General features: G+C 45.2%; 1 protein-coding gene across 1 annotated transcript in view; it reads left to right on the forward strand.

Moving 5' to 3' along the window:
- Nucleotides 1-19,478, forward strand: part of LOC144480249 (ferroptosis suppressor protein 1-like) — a 34,800-nt gene extending 15,322 nt beyond the window's left edge. Inside the window, exons 5-8 of the mRNA XM_078199519.1 lie at nt 4,605-4,713; nt 7,185-7,337; nt 13,534-13,734; nt 17,293-19,478. Coding sequence (XP_078055645.1) covers nt 4,605-4,713; nt 7,185-7,337; nt 13,534-13,734; nt 17,293-17,447 — 618 coding nt within the window. The 3' untranslated portion in view covers nt 17,448-19,478. The remainder of the gene's footprint in view (nt 1-4,604; nt 4,714-7,184; nt 7,338-13,533; nt 13,735-17,292) is intronic.
- Nucleotides 19,479-20,098: the final 620 nt, after the last annotated feature.

Consider the following 20,098-nt stretch of genomic DNA (forward strand, 5'->3'; position numbering starts at 1 on the left):
AAGGGACAGCGCATAGCCTAAGGACAGATGGGTCGCTCATTAAAGCGACATTACGGCCGGAATTCTCCCAACAAAAAAGTCTCAAATTCATGTGAAAATAGGAGTAACTCTCACTGGTTTATTTAGCAGGATTTTCAGTGTGAATCTCCCGCACTCTGAGCATTGCAGACTGCCCCAGCGGGAATCACATTGTAAATCAGGAGGTGGGTCATATTCCCGCTGGAGAGGCCGGCAGCATAGCGCTGAGGGGGTCACTGCGCATGCGCTGATCTGTCAGCACAGAGATTGGCGCATGCGCAGTGGCGCCACGCTGCCGGCCTCCCGATCAGCAACCCCGCTTCGTTGCCCCCCGACCCCCCCCTACCCCCCGATCGCTGGCCAGCCCCGTGACCCCCACAACCCCGCATTGCTGCCCCTCTGACCCCCAACCCTCCCGATCGCTGGCCAGCCCCGTGACCCCCCCCCACCCCACAATCGCTGGCCTCCCGGAACTGACCGGGCAAGCCCCGATGTGTCTCTCCCCCCCACCCCCACCCCCCGCCCCAACCCCGGCCCCGACCCCGGCCAGCCCAATCACTGTCCTCCCTCCCTTTGCCTGCGATCCTCTGGCAGAGTGGCAGCGGGCCCCCCCCCACCCCCACCAGCCAGTCCCCGAATAGACCCCATCCCCATTAGGCCCCATCCCCCTGATCCCACCCCTAGGCACTGCCCAATGCAGTACCAAGGTGCCCTTTGGGCATTGCCAGTTTGCCCCTTAGGCAGTGCCAGTGAGCCAGGCTGGTACTGACAGGGTGGCTTTGCCCAGGTGGCACCTCCCTTACCCCCCGACCTCCTGGGGGGCCTCCATGGCCTCTGCTTCCTCCAGCGGGGTCGGGTCGCGAACTCCCCACAAGTGGGAAGCTGTTGTAAACCCCGCTGGAGGGACCGACTCCTGGCGGGGCGGGGGGCGGGGGGAGTGTGGGTGGGGGGATGCTAGCGGGCCCCGGCCCTTGATGGATAAGCGAGATTCCTCCTCACCCGCCATGCCAGCATTCGTAACCCGGCATCAGATATGGACCAACCACTCTGTTCACCTGTCAACTTCCCTGTTTCCAGCTCTGCCCCTGTCAGTGGACTAATCCCCGCTACTGCCCCTCTCCCCCATCCTTGGATGTCTCCTGACATTCTGGGCCCCTTAGTCCTGCAAACATAATGAGTGGAAAAGTGAGTGTCCAGTGATACTGAGGTGAATTCCTTACTGCCAGCTGGCTCCCTGGCCTCATGAGATGTCAGCTTGCCCGGGTGTCCCTCAAATCCTCGCACCCTTTAAAGATGGCGCCCTCTCCTGCAAGGGCATCAGGTGATGCGGGTTCCCTGACATCAGAGCCACCCCCACCATGTGATCCACGTCACACGTATTGAGGAGCTTGCCACCTCGTGATCCAATTCCAGGCAGCCATTTTCTTCCTGTGCCAAATCCCTGACAATTTCTGTTACAATGATAATCCGGCCCAGGGTATCAATCAGCTCATTACTGGACATCTCTCCAGTTGCTGTATTTTTCATCCAAACTTTCTTGAGGTCATGTTCCATAGAACATGGAACAGTACAACACAGGAACAGGCCCTTCGGCCCACCATGTCGGGACAACATGATGCCAAATTAAACTAATCCCTTTTGCCTGCCCTTGGTCCTCTATTCATTGCATATTCATGTGCTTATCTAAAAGCCTCTTAAACACCCCTATCGTATCTGCCTACACCACCACCCCCGGCAGCACGTCCCAGGCACCTACCACCCTCTGTATAATAGAACACTTGCCCCCCACATCTCCTTTGAACTTTCTCCCTCTCACCTTAAGTGCTTGCCCCCAAGTATTAGACATTTCAACTCTGGGAAAAAGATTCTGTCACCCCTATCTACGCCTCTCATAATTTTACAGACTTCTATCAGGCCTTCCCTCAGCCTCCGCCGCTCCAGAGCAAACAACCCTAGTTTGTCCAGCCTCTCCTTATAGCTCACACCCTCTAATCCACTCATGATTTTTGGTTTTAATCAAATTCCCCTCCAATATGTGCAACCTATCATATTCCTTTTGACTTTAATACCCCCAGATATTACTGGTGCATCTCTGGAGGGGTGGTAAGGTCGTTGACGATGCTGTGTGATTTGAGTGTAATATTAAGAGGTCAGCAGTGATATCTCCCAGTGCCCACTATCAAAATTACGGTGGCACAGTGGTTAGCACTGCTACCTCACAGCGCCAAGGATCTGGGTTCAAATCCAGCCTCGGGTCACTGTCTGTGTGGAGTCTGCACGTTCTCCCTGTGTCTGCGTGGGTTTCCTCCGGGTGCTCCGGTTTCCTCCCACAGTCCAAAGATGTGCGAGTTAGGTTGATTGGCCATGCTAAATTGACCCTAGTATCAGGGGGATTAGTGGGGTAGATCTGTGGGGTTACGGGGATAGGGCCTGGGTGGGATTGTGGTCGGTGCAGACTCGATGGGCCAAATGGCCTCCTTCTGCACTGTAGGGATTCTATGATAAATAAGGATCAGCGGCTGAGATACAGAGGATGTTTGACCCTTGTGAAATCAAACATATCTGCTGAAACTGTCTTCAGAGGCAGGTGAAGGGGCTAGAAATTGGAGTTTGAAAAAGGGATAGGATGTGTTCCTTTAAAAATGTAAAACTTTCCATAACCCATCAATAGATCTTTCAGGCACAGCGTTTCTCTCCTCCCTATCGTGTGCTGCTTTATCTACTTAGATATGGACATTGTTTGTTTCTTAAAAGACATATGAAAGAACAGAGCAGATTTTGTGTTAAACTTCAGGGCTTAATTTTCTTTGGGTTTTAATGCACTGATTAATGATGAATTCTTGTCTGCATGATTGCCCATTGCAATTCTGTTTGGTGCACTAAGGCAGACTTTCATCTCTTTCCATATTTAGTTATTCCTGGAACGAGTCGCTAGTCTGTCGCCAGAGTCTTATAGCCTGAGGGGCGCCATTCCACAAGGCTGACCAGGAGTCTCTCCCACTCTTACCACCAGCCATTGGCATGTTGGAAGGATTTTTGCAGGTTGACACTCAACCCGGGCGGCACGGTGGCACAATGGTTAGCACTGCTGCCTCACAGCGCCAGGGACCCGGCCTTGGGTCACTGTCTGTGCGGAGTCTGCATGTTCTCTCCGTGTCTGCATGGGTTCCCTCCAGATGCTCCGGTTTCCTCCCACAATCCGAAAGGGTGTTGGTTAGGTGGATTGGCCATGCTAAATTCTCCCTCGGTGTACCCAAACAGGCACCAGAGTGTGGCGACTAGAGGATTTTCATAGTAACTTCATTGCAGTGTTAATGTAAGCCTACTTGTGACACTAATAAATAAACTTTAAAACTTTAACCTGTTTGTCCGTGTTATGAACGCACCTTCCTTGGCCATCAAGTCCTGGTCTGGGACTCAAACCCAGAGCTTCTGGTTCAGAGGAAGGGAAACCACCCACTGTGCTACAAGACCTCACTGCATGATTGTAGCAACCATTAACCTCACTTCAAATTCACCAAAGATCCTTCGACAACACCTTCCAAACACATGACCACTTCCATCTAGAAGGAGAAGGGCAGCAGAACACCATCACCTGCAAGTTTCCTTCAAAGCCACTCATCATCCTGACTTGAAAATATATCGCTGTTCCTTCGCTGGGTCAAAATCCTGGAATTCCCTCCCTAACGGCATTGTGGGTCAACCCACAGCATGTGGACTGCAGCGATTCAAGAAGGCAGCTCACCACCACCTTCTCAAGGGCAACTAGGAATGGGCAATAAATGCTGGCCAGCCAGCGTCACCCATGTCCCATGAATGAATAAACAAATAAATAAATTATGGGCAGAAACTTTATGCAATTACATTAACCAGTACACTGTCAAGAAGGCATACGGCATGCTTGCCTTCATCGGCCGGGGTATTGAGTTTAAAAATTGGCAAGTCATGTTGCAGCTTTATAGAATCTTAGTTAGGCCGCACTTCGAATATAGTGTTCAATTCTGGTCGCCACACTACCAGAAAGATGTGGAGGCTTTGGAGAGGGTACAGAAAAGGTTTACCAGGATGTTGCTTGGTATGGAGGGCATTAGCTATGAGAAGAGGTTGGAGAAACTTGGTTTGTTCTCACTGGAGGTTGAGGGGAGACCTGATAGAAGTCTACAAGATTATGAGAGGCATGGACAGAGTGGATAGTCAGAAGCTTTTTCCCAGGGTGGAAGAGTCAATTACTAGGGGACACAGGTTTAAAGGAGATCTACGAGGCAGATTTTTTACACAGAGAGTAGTGGGTGCCTGGAACACGTTGCCGGGGGAGGTAGTGGAAGCGGATACGGTAGTGACTTTTAAGGGGCGTCTTGACAAGTACATGAATAGGATGGGAATAGAGGAATATGGTCCCCGGAAGGGTATGGGGTTTTAGTTAAGTCGGGCAGCATGGTCGGTGCAGGCTTGGAGGGCCGAAGGGCCTGTTCCTGTGCTGTAATTTTCTTTGTTCCCTTTGTTCTTTGTACTAGACATACCACAGAGACAATTAAACTGGTTAATGTGTACAGAACTCACATAACCCTCTTTCTGTTGTTTTACAGGTAACCTTGATTCACTCAACTTATGTTCTCGGCGACTCTGAGGTTTTACCCAGAGTAAGAAACGGAGTAAAGGAAATCCTTATCAATAAAGGTGCTCACCTTCTATTAGGTAACATCACATTAGTCAGCAATACTTACTGTAGAAAAGAGGCTGTTAATTAGGGGAATGATTGAACTGTGTTGTGTGAAGGCGCTATTGATATTTAGACGGGCTGTTGTAATCTGAGATGTACTTTCTTATTAATTGGTTCACTATACTTACCAAAAATGTTTGGAATGATTTTATTTGACGTAAAATTTGTCTTCCTCTCTGTTCAGTAGAACTTTTTTCCTACATTTGACCTTTTTCAAACTAAGATGTTTATTTAAATAAGAAATGTTTAATTTCCTTCAACTTTAGAAGGACTTAAACCCTGAAGTTTAACACACTATAATTTGTTCGACACGTTAGAGAATCAAGCTTACTTTTATTCCTGTCTTTTGACATGTATTTTATGACTGGAAATAATTTTGCTTATCTAAGTGAGCAGCGTAAAGTGAAGTTTATTTATCAGTCAGAAGTAGGCTTACATTAACAGTGCAATTAAGTTACTGTGAAAATCCCCTCGTCGCCACACTCCGGCACCTGTTCGGGTACACTGAGGGAGAATTTAGCATGGCCAATGCGTCTAACCAGCACGTCTTTCGGACTGTGGGAGGAAACCGGAGCACCCGGATGAAACCCACGCAGACACGGGGAGAACGTGCAAACTCCACACAGACAGTGACCCAAGCCGGGAATCGAACCCAGGTCCCTGGCGCTGTGAGGCAGCAGTACTAACCACTGTGCTATCGTGTCACCCACACACTTCACAAAAGAAGTGGAATTTGGGGTTTAAAGATCGACTGATGGTTAATGGAATGGCAAAAATGTTCCATAAGTGAATTGTTTTCAATTTATTTGCCCTCGAATTCAGAGGGCGTTGCAGTTAATACTATTCTTTTCTTTGTGGAATTGTTTTGCAGGAGGGAGCTGCAGGATGTTGCACCATTTTTAATACCCCCCTGCACACAACCCCTTCAACAGCAACCTCGTTATTATTTTAGAGCTAGTTTTTTTTTGATTCAGTTCATTTGGACTGCACCATGACCACACTTGGCTAAGAAGATGTTGAATGACTTGTCTCCATGTCTGTACCGATGGTATTAGAATCATAGAATAGAATCATTCTTAAATCCGGCCAACTGTAGACAGGTGACCTCCCAAGCCAAGGCTGATTCCACCTCTAATTTTCCTTCCTTCTTTGGAGGGAAGTAAGATTCTGCACCCTGTTCCTACAGTAACATGTAGCTGATGGAGTGTAGTCTTCGTGAAGACTACCACTCCTTGATACAGAACTACCAATATCCCAGTATTGGGGAGGTGATGGCCTAGTGGTATTATCACTAGACTACTAATCCAAAGATTCAGCTGATAGTCTGGGGACCCGGGTTCGATTCCCGTCACGGCAGATGGTGGAATTTGAATTCACCTAAAAAATATCTGGAATTAAGAATCCACTGATGACCATGAAACCATTGTCGCTTGTCGGAAAAACCCATCTGGTTCACGAATGTCCTTAAGGGGAGGAAATCTGCTGTTCTTAACTGTCTGGCCTACACGTGACTCCAGAGCCACGTGGTTGACTGTCAACTGCCCTCGGGCAACTAGGGTTGGGCAATAAATGCTGGCCAGCCAGCGACGCCCATGTCCCATGAATGAATAAAAGAAAAACTGCAACAACCTCACCAAGGCCAGTCCTCCAATACAACATTGCTTCATCAAAGCAAAGGAAGGGCTATGAACTATAGAACTAGAACTATAGAACCCTACAGTGCAGAAAGAGGCCATTCGGCCCATCGAGTCTGCACCGACCACAATCCCACCCAGGCCCTATCCTCATATCCTTACATATTTTACCCACTAATCCCTCTAACCTACGCATCTCAGGACACTAAGGGGCAATTTTAGCATGGCCAATCAACCTAACCCGCACATCTTTGGACTGTGGGAGGAAACCGGAGCACCCGGAGGAAACCCACGCAGACACAGGGAGAATGTGCAAACTCCACACAGACAGTGACCTGAGCCGGGAATCGAACCCAGGTCCCTGGAGCTGTGAAGCAGCAGTGCTAACCACTGTGCTACCGTGCCACCCTGCTTACTGTATGTCCCCTGCTTACAACAAATCAAGGCCTGTGCGCTGGGCCTACATTACCCATGGTCTAGCCTGAGTGCGGGTTTTAAACTCCTGCCACTCGTCTCTCATAGAAACTAGAAGCAGGAGGAGGCCATTCAGCCCTTTGAGCCTGCTCCGCCATTTATTTTGATCATGGCTGACCGTCAAATTCAATACCCTGATCCCCCCCTCGTCTCATTGCTCGAGCTCCCACTCACTCAATAGGGGAAGTCGAATTCTACAAAGCCCACAGGAAGATCTATTAATGACGCCCCGTATCTTTCACCTTGGATTGGTTCAGGAAATGACAGTTCGCTGCGAGAAGCAAGATCGTCTGATAATCTGATGGAATATTTTGCGTTTTGCTCTTTTTTTTCAAAAGGACAGAAAGTCAATAACTTGGAAGAACTGATTGTGAACAAAGTGCAGAAAAACATGAAAGTGTTGACAAACAAGGGACAGGAGATTATAACAGATATGGTCATCTGTTGTACTGGAATAAGGATTAATTCCTCCGCCTATTCCAACGCCCTCAGTAAGTTCCACTTTGGGTATGTTGTGGTTTGTTAAAGTTGTCAATTTTTCTAAGGCATGGGTTGTGCTGAATCTTTGTTCTTTATTTCATGTGACACGCACTCCATTTTCATTTGCAAAGCCTTGGCTGAATATTACTGTTGAAATAAAGAGTCTTAGCTGCATGGGATTTGCATTTATGTATGATCACATGCGAAGAATTGCTCCATCAAAATCGCTGCAGCTCTGAACTATAAAAAGGTTACTTTGTCAAATACTAGTTGTTTCTCTACTTAATACCAGCACAATGTCATCTATGTATTCATAATTTGTTTTAAAAGTTGCCTTACAGGTTTTCCATGAGTTTTACGTATACTATGCAAATGTTGCATAATCACATATCCACTTTTTTCCTCAATCTATCAACAATTTAAAATTCCCATAGTTAATTGTCAAGCGAAGTTAAATAGGCACAAAATATTCATGGGCTGCATGCACACGCTGATTAAGAATGTGACCTTTTCCTTTGATGTGGAAATGCCGTAGTTGGACTGGGGTGGGGCACAGTAAGAAGTCTCACGGGTTAAAGTCCAACAGGTTTATTTGGAATCATGAGCTTTCGGAGCACTGCTCCTTCATCAGGTGAGTGGAGAAGTGGATTCACAAACACGACATATATATAGGCAAAGGCACAATTGCCAGATTCTAATCATTATCTTACAATTGTGTCCCTGTCTATACATGCCTCTCCACTCACCTGATGAAGGAGCAGCGCTCCGAAAGCTCGTGATTCCAAATAAACCAGTTGGACTTTAACCTGGTGTTGTGAGATTTCTCACTGTACCTTTTCCTTTGGATATGTTAGTGAGACCAGTGAAAATAAATTTAGGCCCCTTGGGGGACAGGAGAGAAGAAATTATAATGAGGAGGACAAGGAAGCGACAGAGAAGTAAAACAAATACCTTGTATTCGTGGTATGAGATAAAACAAATGTACTGTGTGGAACCAAGGGTTCCAGTAATGAGAGTGAGAAGCTTAAAATCATTAATATTGGTATTCTATGGGATCTGTACACTAATCATGGAAAGTTAACGTACAGATACAACAAACTATTAGGGAGGCAAATGGTATATGTCAGTCTTTATTGCAAAGGGGTTGGAGTGGAAGAGAAAGAAAGTCTTGCTACAATTATATTATATTAGGGCGGCATGGTGGCACACTGGTTAGCACTGCTGCCTCACAGTGTCAGGGACCCGGGTTCGATTCCAGCCTCGGGTCACTGTCTGTGTGGAGTTTGCACATTTTCCCTGTGTCTGCGTGGGTTTCCTCCCACATTCCAAAGATGCGCGGGTTAGGTTGATTGGCCATGATAAATTGCCCTTTAGTGTCAAGGGGATTAGCAGGGTAAATATGTGGGGAGAGGGCCGGGGTGGGATTGTTGTTGGTACAGGCTCGATGGGCCGAATGGCCTCCTTCTGCAGTGTAGTGTTTCTATACTGAGCTTTGGCAAGACCACATCTGAAATATTGCAAACAAGTTATTGGAGAGATCACTTGCACATAAAAATGACCTGGAGGCCAAAAGCCTAGGATTTTAAGAAGTGGCGGTGGAACTATTGGATACAGCGATGTTGATCTTCCCGATTTCTCAGACTATTCCTGTGGACTGAAGGGTGACAAATATAACCTCACTGCTCAGGAAGGGATGGAGAGAGAAATCAGGGAACTCTTGGCCCAGTTAGCCTGACATCAGTAAGAGGACGAATGCCCAAATCTATTACTAAGGACATGGCACTTGGAAAATCACTATGACCAGGGAGAAGCAACACTGTTTTATGAAAGGGAAATTGCGCTCGACGAACCTATCAGATTTTTATGAGGATGTCACTAGTAGGATCGATTGGGGGAAACCAGTAGATGGATTTTCAGAAGACTTTCAATAATGTTCCACACAAGAGGAAAGTTTAACAACACCAGGTTAAAGTCCAACAGGTTTATTTGGTAGCAAAAGCCACACAAGCTTTCGAGGCTCTGAGCCCCTTCTTCAGGTGAGTGGGAATTCTGTTCACAAACAGAACTTATAAGACACAGACTCAATTTACATGAATAATGGTTGGAATGCGAATACTTACAACTAATCCAGTCTTTAAGAAACAAAACAATGGGAGTGGGGAGAGCATCAAGACAGGCTAAAAAGATGTGTATTGTCTCCAGACAAGACAGCCAGTGAAACTCTGCAGGTCCATGCAACTGTGGGAGTTACAAATAGTGTGACATAAATTCTGATTCTAGGATCGCATGATAAAGACTCAGGAGGAAAAAAGCAGAAATATTTATGTGAATCCTGGCCACACAAGAGGGCCAGGATTTTCCCTGGGGGCGTCCCTAGGGGTGGCTCGGTTACACAGTGGTTAGCACTGCTGCCTCATAGCGCCAGGGTCCCGGGTTCAATTCCCGGCTTGGGTCGCTGTCTGTGTGGAGTTTGCACGTTCTCCCCGTGTCTGCGTGGGTTTCCCCCAAGTACTCCGGTTTCCTTCCACAGTCCAAAGATGTGCGTGGCAGGTTAAGTTGATTGGCCATGCTAAATTGCCCCTTAGCGTCAGGGGGAGCTAGCTGGGGTAAATGCATGGGGTTGTGGGGGATAGGGCCTGGGTGGGGTTGTGGTTGGTGCAGACTTGATGGGCCGAAAGGGCCTGCTTCTGCACTGTAGGATTCTGTGATTGTATGAAGAGGTTGTTACACAAGATTCAGCCTCAAGTAATTGGCTTCACGTCATTTGCATGATCTGAGGATTGATTAACAGACAGAAACTAAAGAGTAAAAATGGACAAGTAATTTTCACGATAGCAGTGTGTAACCAACGGAATGCTATGAGGATCAGTCCTTGCGCCTCAGCTATTTACAATCTGTATCCATGACTTAGGTGATGGGATCAAGTGTAATATATCCAGTTTTACTGATCATGCAAGTGTAAGTGTGAAAGTAATCTGTGGGGAGAATACAGTGAGTCTGCAGAGAGAGAGAGATCAGTAAAGTGACAGATGGGAAATAATTTGGGAATAAAATCTTCCATTTTGGTATGAAAAATGGAAAAAGAAAATGTTCTACAAAAGGTGAGAAACTAATCAATATTGGTATTCTGTGGGATTTGTACACTAATCACAGAAAGTTAACGTGTAGATGCAACAAACTATTATGGAGGCAAATAGTATATTTATTGCAAAGGGGTTGGAGCAGAAGAGTAAGACATTCTTGCTACAGTTATATTATACTGAGCTTTGGCAAGACCACACCTGAAATATTGCAAACAATTTTGGTCTCTTAACTAAAGAAAGATATACTTGCCTTAGAGAGGCTGCAATGAAGGTTCATCAGACTGATTCCTGGGATGAGAGAGCTCTCCTATGAGATTGAGTACAGTTCGTATGGGGTTTTCTCTGGAGTTTAGAAGAATGAGAAGCAATCCTATCGGAAAATGTAGGCCAGAATTCTCCAGCCGTTCCTGTCCCACCACTGCCAGCGAGGACGGAGAATCTGGCGCTCAGCCAAATCTCCGTTCACCGCAGCGGGACTGGAGAATCCCATTGGTGTGAATGGCTGGAGAATTCCACCCATTAACTTCTTAGTAGGCTGACAGGGAAGATCCTGGCTGGCACGTCGAGGATTAGGGTCAGGATAAGCACCGGACCATTTGGGACAGAGATGAGAAGGAATTTCTTTGCTCAGAGGGTTGTGAACCTGTTGAATTCTCCAGCACAGAGCTCTGTGGATGTTCAGTCACTGAAATATCTTCAAGGCTGAGATTGATAGATTTTTGGACGCTAAGGAAGTGAAGCATATGGAGAGAGTTGATCTAAAAGTCATGATGTGGAGCTGCCGGCTTTGGACTGGGGTAGGCACAGTAAGATGTCTCACAACACCAGGTTAAAGTCCAACAGGTTTATTTGGAATCATGAGCTTTCGGAGCGCTGTTCCTTCATCAGCTGAGTGGAGTGTTGGTTTCACAAACACGGTACATATAGATAAACCCCATCAACCAGGATCTTGGGTTCATGTCACACTACACGTAACCCCCACCATTTGGATTGGGTTTGCAAAATCCTACTAACTATCCTGGCTTGAGACAACTCACACCTCTTTAACCTGTGATTATCCCTCTCTCCACTCGCACTGTCTGTACCTGTAAAGACTTGATTACCTGTAAAGACTCGCATTCCAACCATTACCTTGCAATTGTGCCTCTGTCTATATATGTTTGTGAAACCTACCCCTCCGCTCATCTGATGAAGGAGCAGTGCTCCGAAAGCTCATGATTCCAAATAAAATTGTTGGACTTCAACCTGGTGTTGTGAAACTTCTCTCTGATCTAAAAGTTCACCGTGTGCCTATTAAATTGCATAGCAGGCTTGAGGATACAAGTGGCCTACTGACTCACTTTTTGTGGTGGAACAGGTTTGTATGCCATTACGATATAGACACAACAGCAGGTCAGAGGCTCGGAATTACACAGCTGATAACTCACCTCCTGATCCCTCAGATAGGGTTGCCAACTGCAGCTGCGCCTAGACCCGGAGATGTCAGCAGAGGGACTATCACAGGAAAACAAGAGCTTTTGCATTTCTTTTTTGCCATATCACTGTCATATTGTCATATACTGGGAAACAAGCTTGTGACGGATTTAATTGAATTGGCGACAGGTGGACTGCAAAGGTCAAAAACAGCAATAAAGGAGGTGTGAAGGCAAATTGTTTGATATGGTGATGGACAGGGATGATGTGGAGATGCCGGCGTTGGACTGGGGTAAACACAGTAAGAAGTTTAACAACACCAGGTTAAAGTCCAACAGGTTTATTTGGTAGCAAAAGCTTGTGTGGCTTTTGCTACCAAATAAACCTGTTGGACTTTAACCTGGTGTTGTTAAACTTCTTACGATGGACAGGGAGCCAGGAAAGCTGATATAACAATTTACATGAGGCAAATAAAAGAAATGGTTTAAAGTTGGCTGTTGTATTTCAAAAGAAACATATACAATTGGAAGATTGTAAATAGATAAGGCAAAATAGTGTATGTTTACTTTTAAAATATAGTGGCCACAAAGTGATAAAAGGTGGCAGATCGATTGTAGAAAAAGGAACTTGGGAACTTTTAAAGGGTTGTAGATTGATGGGTGGCACAGTGGTTAGCACTGCTGCCTCACAGCGCCAGGGACCCGGGTTCGATTCCTGGCTTGGGCCACTGTCTGTGTGGAGTTTGCACGTTCTCCCCGTGTCTGTGTGGGTTTCCTCCGGGTGCTCCGGTTTCCTCCCACAGTCCAAAGATGTGCGGGTGAGGTGCATTGGTCGTGCTAAATTGCCCCTTAGTGTCACGGGGACTGGCAGGGTAAATGCATGGATTTACGGAGAAAGGGTCGGGTTGGGAATTTTGTCAGTGCAGACTCGATGGGCCGAATGGCATGCTTCTGCATTGTAGGATTCTATGTGGGGGAGGGATGGGCGGGTCCAGGAAAAACAGGATTCAGAAAATTCCAATGTTTGGATTCATCTGTGGAAAAGCCGGGCGCTTGTGGAAAAGTTGTTTAGATCATGTTAAGGCTCCGTGTAGTTTCAGTTCAGTTTTTTACTACACTACAAATTTTTCCGCCTTAGGCAAATGTTTAGTTTGCCGAATGGTTGCAACAGCCCTGAGAGCGAGGGCAGCGGACACATGGGAAAACCACCACCTGGAGACTCCCCTCCGAGCCGCACGCCATCCTGACTTGGAAATATCTCGCTGTTCCTTCACTGTGGCCGGGTCAAAATCCTGGAACTCCCTCCCTGACAGCATTGTGGGTGTACCTACACCACAAGGGCTGCGGCAGTTCAAGAAGGTAGCTCACCACCACTTCCTTGAGCAACTAGGATGGCAGCAAATGCTGGTCTGGTCACATTCCATGGTCACATTCCATGGTCACATTCCATGGCTGCAGTCCATGGAAGAATTCTTTGAAAGTTAGTCATCAGGTAGCTTCTGCTTGCTTTTCGATAGTCAATTGAGACATGTTCTTTGTTTGTGTGTAAAGGCCCCTGGCCCATTTTTGTACATTCCGATCTGCTGCGGTAGACTGACCCAGGACAGTCATTCTGCTCCCCCCAGCGATGTTTATAGGTGAGGTGTTATAGCGACCGTCAGGGCATTCACTTAGTCGTGGGATACTTCATTGTTTTCTTTTTGTTTTAACAGAAGATAAACTCAATGAACATGATGCAATAATGGTCGATGAATATCTGAATGTGAAAGGGACGAAGATTGTTTTTGCGATCGGGGACTGTGCACATGTGAATGAGCATAAATCAGCTTACACTGCTGAATTCCAAGCAATCGCCTGTGTGAAAAACATCATCCACAGCCTTAAACACCAACCTATGGAACTGTACAAACCAGGTAAACATACTACCAACACTTAGCTTCGGATGCTGCACCCTTGATGGTTCAATATCAACAACTTGTATTTATTTAGCACCTTTACTGTACTAAAACACCCAAAGCATTTCACAGAGGTGTAAACAGACAATATTCGACATTGAGCCACGTAAGGATATATTCGGAGAGGTGAGTGTTTAAAGGAGAATCTTAAAGGAGGAGAGGTTTAGGGTGAAAATTCCAGAGCTTCAGGCCCAGACAGCTAATGGTACGGTCACCCAGCAATTAAAATCAGGGATGCTAAGAGACCAGAGCTGGAGCAGCGCATAGAAACATAGAAGATAGGGAGGAGGCCATTTGGCCCTTCGAGCCTGCTCCGCCATTCATCACGATCATGGCTGATCATCCAACTCAATAGCCTAATCCCGCTTTCTCCCCATAACTTTTGATCCCATTCGCTCCAAGTGCTATATCCAGCCGCCTCTTGAATACATTCAATGTTTTGGCATCAACTTCTTCCTGTGGTTAGTAATGAATTCCACAGGCTCACCACTCTTTGGGTGAAGAAATGTCTCCTCACCTCCATCCTAAATGGTCTACCCCGAAACCTCAGACTGTGACCCCTGGTTCTTGCCTCCCCCACCATCAGGAATATCCTCCCTGCATCTGCCCTGTCTAGTCCTGTTAGAATTTTATTAGTCTCTATGAGATCCCCACTCATTCGTCTAAAGCACTGAGAGTTCAGAGGACTGTAGGACTGGAGGAAATTACAGAGATAATGAGAGGTGAAACGATGGAGGACCAATCGAGATGTCACCAAACTTGGAACCAATGTAGGTCACCGAACACAAGGGTGTTGGATAATCGGAAGTTAGGATTTGGGGAGCAGAGAGGCAGATCTGCTCAAGTTAATGGAAATGAGAAACTGGAATTGCAAACTCAAGGGAACAAATGCATGGATGAGTTGAGGGAGAAATGCGGACAATACTGGGAGATGGAGGAGGAAAGTGAACTACCCAATGTGGAAAGAAATCATAATGACAGCAAAGTTCCATGAATTCCTCTTCTATGCTGGACTTAGTTGATTGATTATATTATGTTGGATGAATATCTTTGTCTGACAACTGAAAAGATCTTCAATGATCTTAAGTTGTTTAACTCTGTTTCTAGTGTATACCAGAGTCATAATTCAATGATCTCGATTGCTGTTTGTCCGTGACCATCTTACTGAACCCAAGAGGCCAAAAGCAAAGGTTTCACCTGAAGAAACCTTCAAGAGGGCGTTCAAGGAAAGGTGGACCTATATTGCCTGAGGATTGAAAGATCCCCCAGGAGCTCTGGAATGTCAAACACCTTTTATTTATTCTGTTGGTACAAAATGTAGCTGCGTGCCAAAATGCAATGTAGCCAAGGCCCATTAAAATATTCAGGAATAAGTATCTCACCCTGAGTGTATGAGCTGGATATACAAATCAGTGGAAAATGATACACTGGGGCAGGAGGGAATAGCTTTGTGGCTGGCGGTAATGGGATCATGGGAGAAGAACTCCTTCAGCTGCGACGCCAACCTCTTCCTTCTAAACGATCCTTACCTCACATCTTCCCGTGCAACTGAGTTGACAATGCTCAAAGCTGACTGCATGTCAAGTGTAGAGTGGTCACCACAAATAGTAACAACCATCATATTGTTGAGTACAACATTTCAGAAGGCCCTGAATCTAAATGACTTTCTCTTCGCCCAACACCTGGATGTCACTCAATATTGGGAAACGCTCCATGTTTATGGTGGTCATGGGGGATCATCAATAGATCTCCCCGTGGGCCTTGTTGAATATGGGCTCCCCTATCAGGCAAGTCAATTGGGCCAGTGGGCTGACGAATGGCAGTTGGAGTTTAATTTGGACAAATGCGAGGTGATGCATTTTGGTAGATTGAACCAGGGCAGGACTTATTCAGTTAATGGTAGGGCATTGGGGAGAGTTACAGAACAAAGAGATCTAGGGGTACATGTTCATAGCTCCTTGAAAGTGGAGTCACAGGTGGACAGAGTGGTGAAGAAGGCATTCGGCATGCTTGGTTTCATCGGTCAGAACATTGAATACAGGAGTTGGAATGTCTTGTTGAAGTTGTACAAGACATTGGTAAGGCCACACTTGGAATACTGTGTGCAATTCTGGTCACCCTATTATAGAAAGGATATTATTAAACTAGAAAGAGTGCAGAAAAGATTTACTAGAATGCTACCGGGACTTGATGGATTGAGTTATAAGGAGAGACTGGATAGACTGGGACTTTTTTCTCTGGAGCGTAGGAGGCTGAGGGGTGATCTGATAGAGGTCTATAAAATAATGAGGGGCACAGATCAGAGAGACAGTCAATATCTTTTCCCAAAGGTAGGGGAGTCTAAAACTAGAAGGTATAGATTTAAGGTGAGAGGGGAGAGATACAAAAGTGTCCAGAGGGGCAATTGTTTCACACAGAGGGTGGTGAGTGTCTGGAACAAGCTGCCAGAGGTAGTAGTAGAGGCGGGTACAATTTTGTCTTTTAAAAAGCATTTAGATAGTTACATGGGTACGATGGGTATAGATGGATATGGGCCAAATGCGGGCAATTGGGATTAGCTTAGGGGTTTAAAAAAAAAGGGCGGCATGGACAAGTTGGGCCGAAGGGCCTGTTTCCATGCTGTTAACCTCTTTGACTCTGTGATTCTATGACTCTAAGTGGAGGCTCACCCAATCAGGATAGAACAGCGGGGGGTTTAAAACCAGCTGCCTTGGGACCAATCTACACTCTGTAGCCGTTGAAAGGTGTTTAGGTATCACTATCAATAAAAGGGTGATTTACGATGGAAGACTGGCCTGGGGAAGATTATTACAATCCATCATCCATTTTATATTTTTTAGGGCTGCACAGTGGCACAGTGGTTTGCATTGCTACCTCACAGTGCCGGGGACCCGGGTTCAATTCTAGCCTCAGGTAACAACAGTCTGTGCGGAGTTTGCACGTCCTCCCCATGTCCGCATGGGTTTCTTCCCACAAAGATATGTGGGTTAGGTTGATTGGCCATGCTCAATTTCCCCTTTGTGTCCGGGGGATTCGCAGGGTAAATCCACAGTGGTTAGCACTGTTGCCTCACAGCGCCAGGGACCCGGGTTCAATTCCCGGCTTGGGTCACTGTCTGTGTGGAGTTTTCACATTCTCCCTGTGCCTGCGTGGGTTTCCTCCGGGTGCTCCAGTTTCCTTCCACGGTCCAAAGATGTGCAGGTTAGGTTGATTGGCCATGCTAAAATGTTCCTTCATGTCCCAGGATGTATAGGTTAGAGGGATTAGCGATGTAAATATGTGGGGTTGTGGGAAAGGGCCTGGGTGGGATTGTTGTCAGTGCGGACTCAATGGGCTGAATGGCCTCTTCCTGTAGGGATTCTATGATTCCATGCTTCCTGAGCTTTTCTAGTCTTGCCAAAGTGGTCGTAATGAATATAAAATGTTCATAATAAACTTAACAATGTAAATCATTTATCCCCTGACCCCTGATCCCAGTGACTGGTGATGGTTTCTGTTTGCTCTTCTTTATCTCAGGTGCTCCTTATATGTTGGTGACAATGGGTCGGAACGATGGCGTTGGCCAGATGTGTGGCTGCAATGTTGGGAGGCTAATCGTGACGTTCATCAAGAGCAAGGACCTACTGGTTAAGACAAGCTGGAAAAAAATGGGCCAACGGATGCCACACTGACGAAGTTTAAGTCCCACAGTATATAATTATATTCTCCCTTTCAATAGTGTGTCATTCAATGACCCAGCGCCAAATGTTTCTTGAATCCTTTCAATTTCTATGTATACTTTTAAAGTTTGTGTTATATAATAAAAGTCAGGGATCAGAGCATGCAGACATAATTCTGTGCTTATTTTAAATCATAGATTTAGCCTGACTTTAATTTATATTTTTAAATAGTTAAATAGTACAACCTGTCCAATTTGAGAGGCAGGATGAAATTGAACTCTTGCTCCTGGGAGGCTGCATTGATACCAAAGCAACAGATTCTAATCACAGTCTGAGAATTTACAATTACCATAATGGACGAAGATAATTAGACTGTAAAAAAAAAGTGATAACACAAGGGACAAACATTGAGTTGCATTTTGTAAACAGGAAATACATATAAATGCAAGATGTTATGGAAAAGGAGGCAAGGTATTAGAGCAACAATGTTGGAATCTATTTCAATCTCGCACAACCCCTGTGTTCTCTCGATATAATGCCTCCTGCAGAAGTGTCTATATCCCTGTATATTCCCTAGAGAACTGGCATCTATTGTATCTATCTATGGCTAGCATTAACATCTGAAAGACAGTACCTCAGAGCGTGCAGCACTCCCTCAGCTAAGCACTGAAAGTGTCAGCCTAGATTTTGTGCTCAAGTGTGGGACTTGAATGTACGCCCTTCTGACACAGAGACAAGCAAACTACCACTGAGCTAAGGCTACACATCGCATCAGTTCATCCCTATTACATCAATAACAATACTAAATATTATCTCCTACCTTGCTGGTGCTCAGACAGATCTGTCTTCCTGCGTCTAATTCACTTCAATATTCCAGACGAGAAAAAAGTTCCTTGCATTGGACAAAACTTTTGTTTCTTATATGACTTCAAATAAACAAAGCTGGCTGAAGTATTAAAAATACTTTTACTTTATAAGGAACACTCAACACAGAAGAATGGCATGCTTGGAAATTGGCTAACTTTAGTTCAAATTTATTAGTTCAGATCTTTTCTCTTTTTAACCTGATTTCACAAATATCTGTTGCCTGCAGCCACTGCTCTGTGCACCACACCTTCCAGCCAATGCTGATTTGGAAATTGTATGCCTTCGCAGGTAAACAGAAAGCTATTGCCAGGGTACCAATAGAGGTGTGCTCCTGCAGTATATTGTGGGAAGAACAAGATTGACATTTGTATCACAAAACAGGGAACAATTTAACAGGATGGCTGTTTAATTTTATTACATCCACACAGTCTACAGCAAGACAATAGTTAATATAAGCGTCGCAAACATAACAAATCTATTCGTTTTGCAAGTAGAATTAGTTGGACTAAATTTATTTAATTAGGTTGCAGCCACAGCAGTTTACCTGGCCATTCAACTCATTTGCTATTTCTTACTGTAAGACTTTGGATCTGGGGTCCTTTTGTGATAGCCCAAGGTGATGAGGTGCTATATAAATGCAAACTCATTCTTTCTTAGATTGAGCAGAGCATAGTTCATTAATATTCACTTTCGTGCGTTCCAGTATATGTTTGACAATGTTATCCCTTTCTGTTAATTAATTGACTCGTAGCTTTTCCTTTTTAAGTCTGCATCTTGTATGAGGTTAACGTAAAAGTGAATGACCTTTTTGATTGAAAGCATTGCACCTTCCTTTCCTGTTTACTGGTTCTGCCCTCTATACATAATCAATTGATCATCTGCAACCTCTTTTCTTACTTCCAGCTAAGACTTTGTCATGACTAACACTATCACGGTACACATCGAATGCTACTCCTTCCATATTTGTACATTTCACTGTTCCATATATTACTATACCCTGCCAGGACTGTTTGGTTATGTGTTAACTATTTTGAAGTCAATCTTAAATTCCTATTATACAATTCTTCCTTCAAATTACTTCCTGCTTCTGAAATCCAAAGTTTTCCTTTATTTATCCAGCTTAGGACACTGCTCCAGGCAATCGTAATCCCTTAATCACCCTTTACTGTCATGTCCTTATAACCTTAGCAGCCTGTAATCAAATACCATTTCTAAAGTAGAGGAACCAGATATTGATCAGAAGAACTGGACTAATCCGATCAGGAGAACTCAGCATACAAGAAAATTTGAAGGGATGCAAGGAGAGAAAAATTTGATTTGATTTGATTTATTATTGTCACATGTATTAACATAGTGAAAAGTATTGTTTCTTGCGTGCTATACAGACAAAACATACCGTTCATAGAGAAGGAAACGCGAGGATGCAGAATGTAGTCTTACAGTCATAGCTAGGGTGTAGAGAAAGATCAACTTAATGCAAGGTAAGTCCATTCAAAAGTCTGACGGCAGCAGGGAAGAAGCTGTTCTTGAGTCGGTTAGTACGTGACCTCAGACTTTTGTATCTTTTTCCCAAAGGAAGAAGGTGGAAGAGAGAATGTCCGGGGTGCGTGGAATCCTTAATTATGCTGACTGCTTTGCCGAGGCAGTGGGAAGTGTAGACAGAGTCAATAGATGGGAGGCTGCTTTGCGTGATGGATTGTGTATTGTATCCCTTTTGAACCAACTCACTAAACAACAGCAATCACACAATGGCCAATACCTGGTAACGTTTGCAAGAGTAACAGTTCTTTTTATTT

This window comes from Mustelus asterias, chromosome 28 (assembly GCF_964213995.1).
Source record: "Mustelus asterias chromosome 28, sMusAst1.hap1.1, whole genome shotgun sequence".
NCBI lineage: Eukaryota > Metazoa > Chordata > Chondrichthyes > Carcharhiniformes > Triakidae > Mustelus > Mustelus asterias.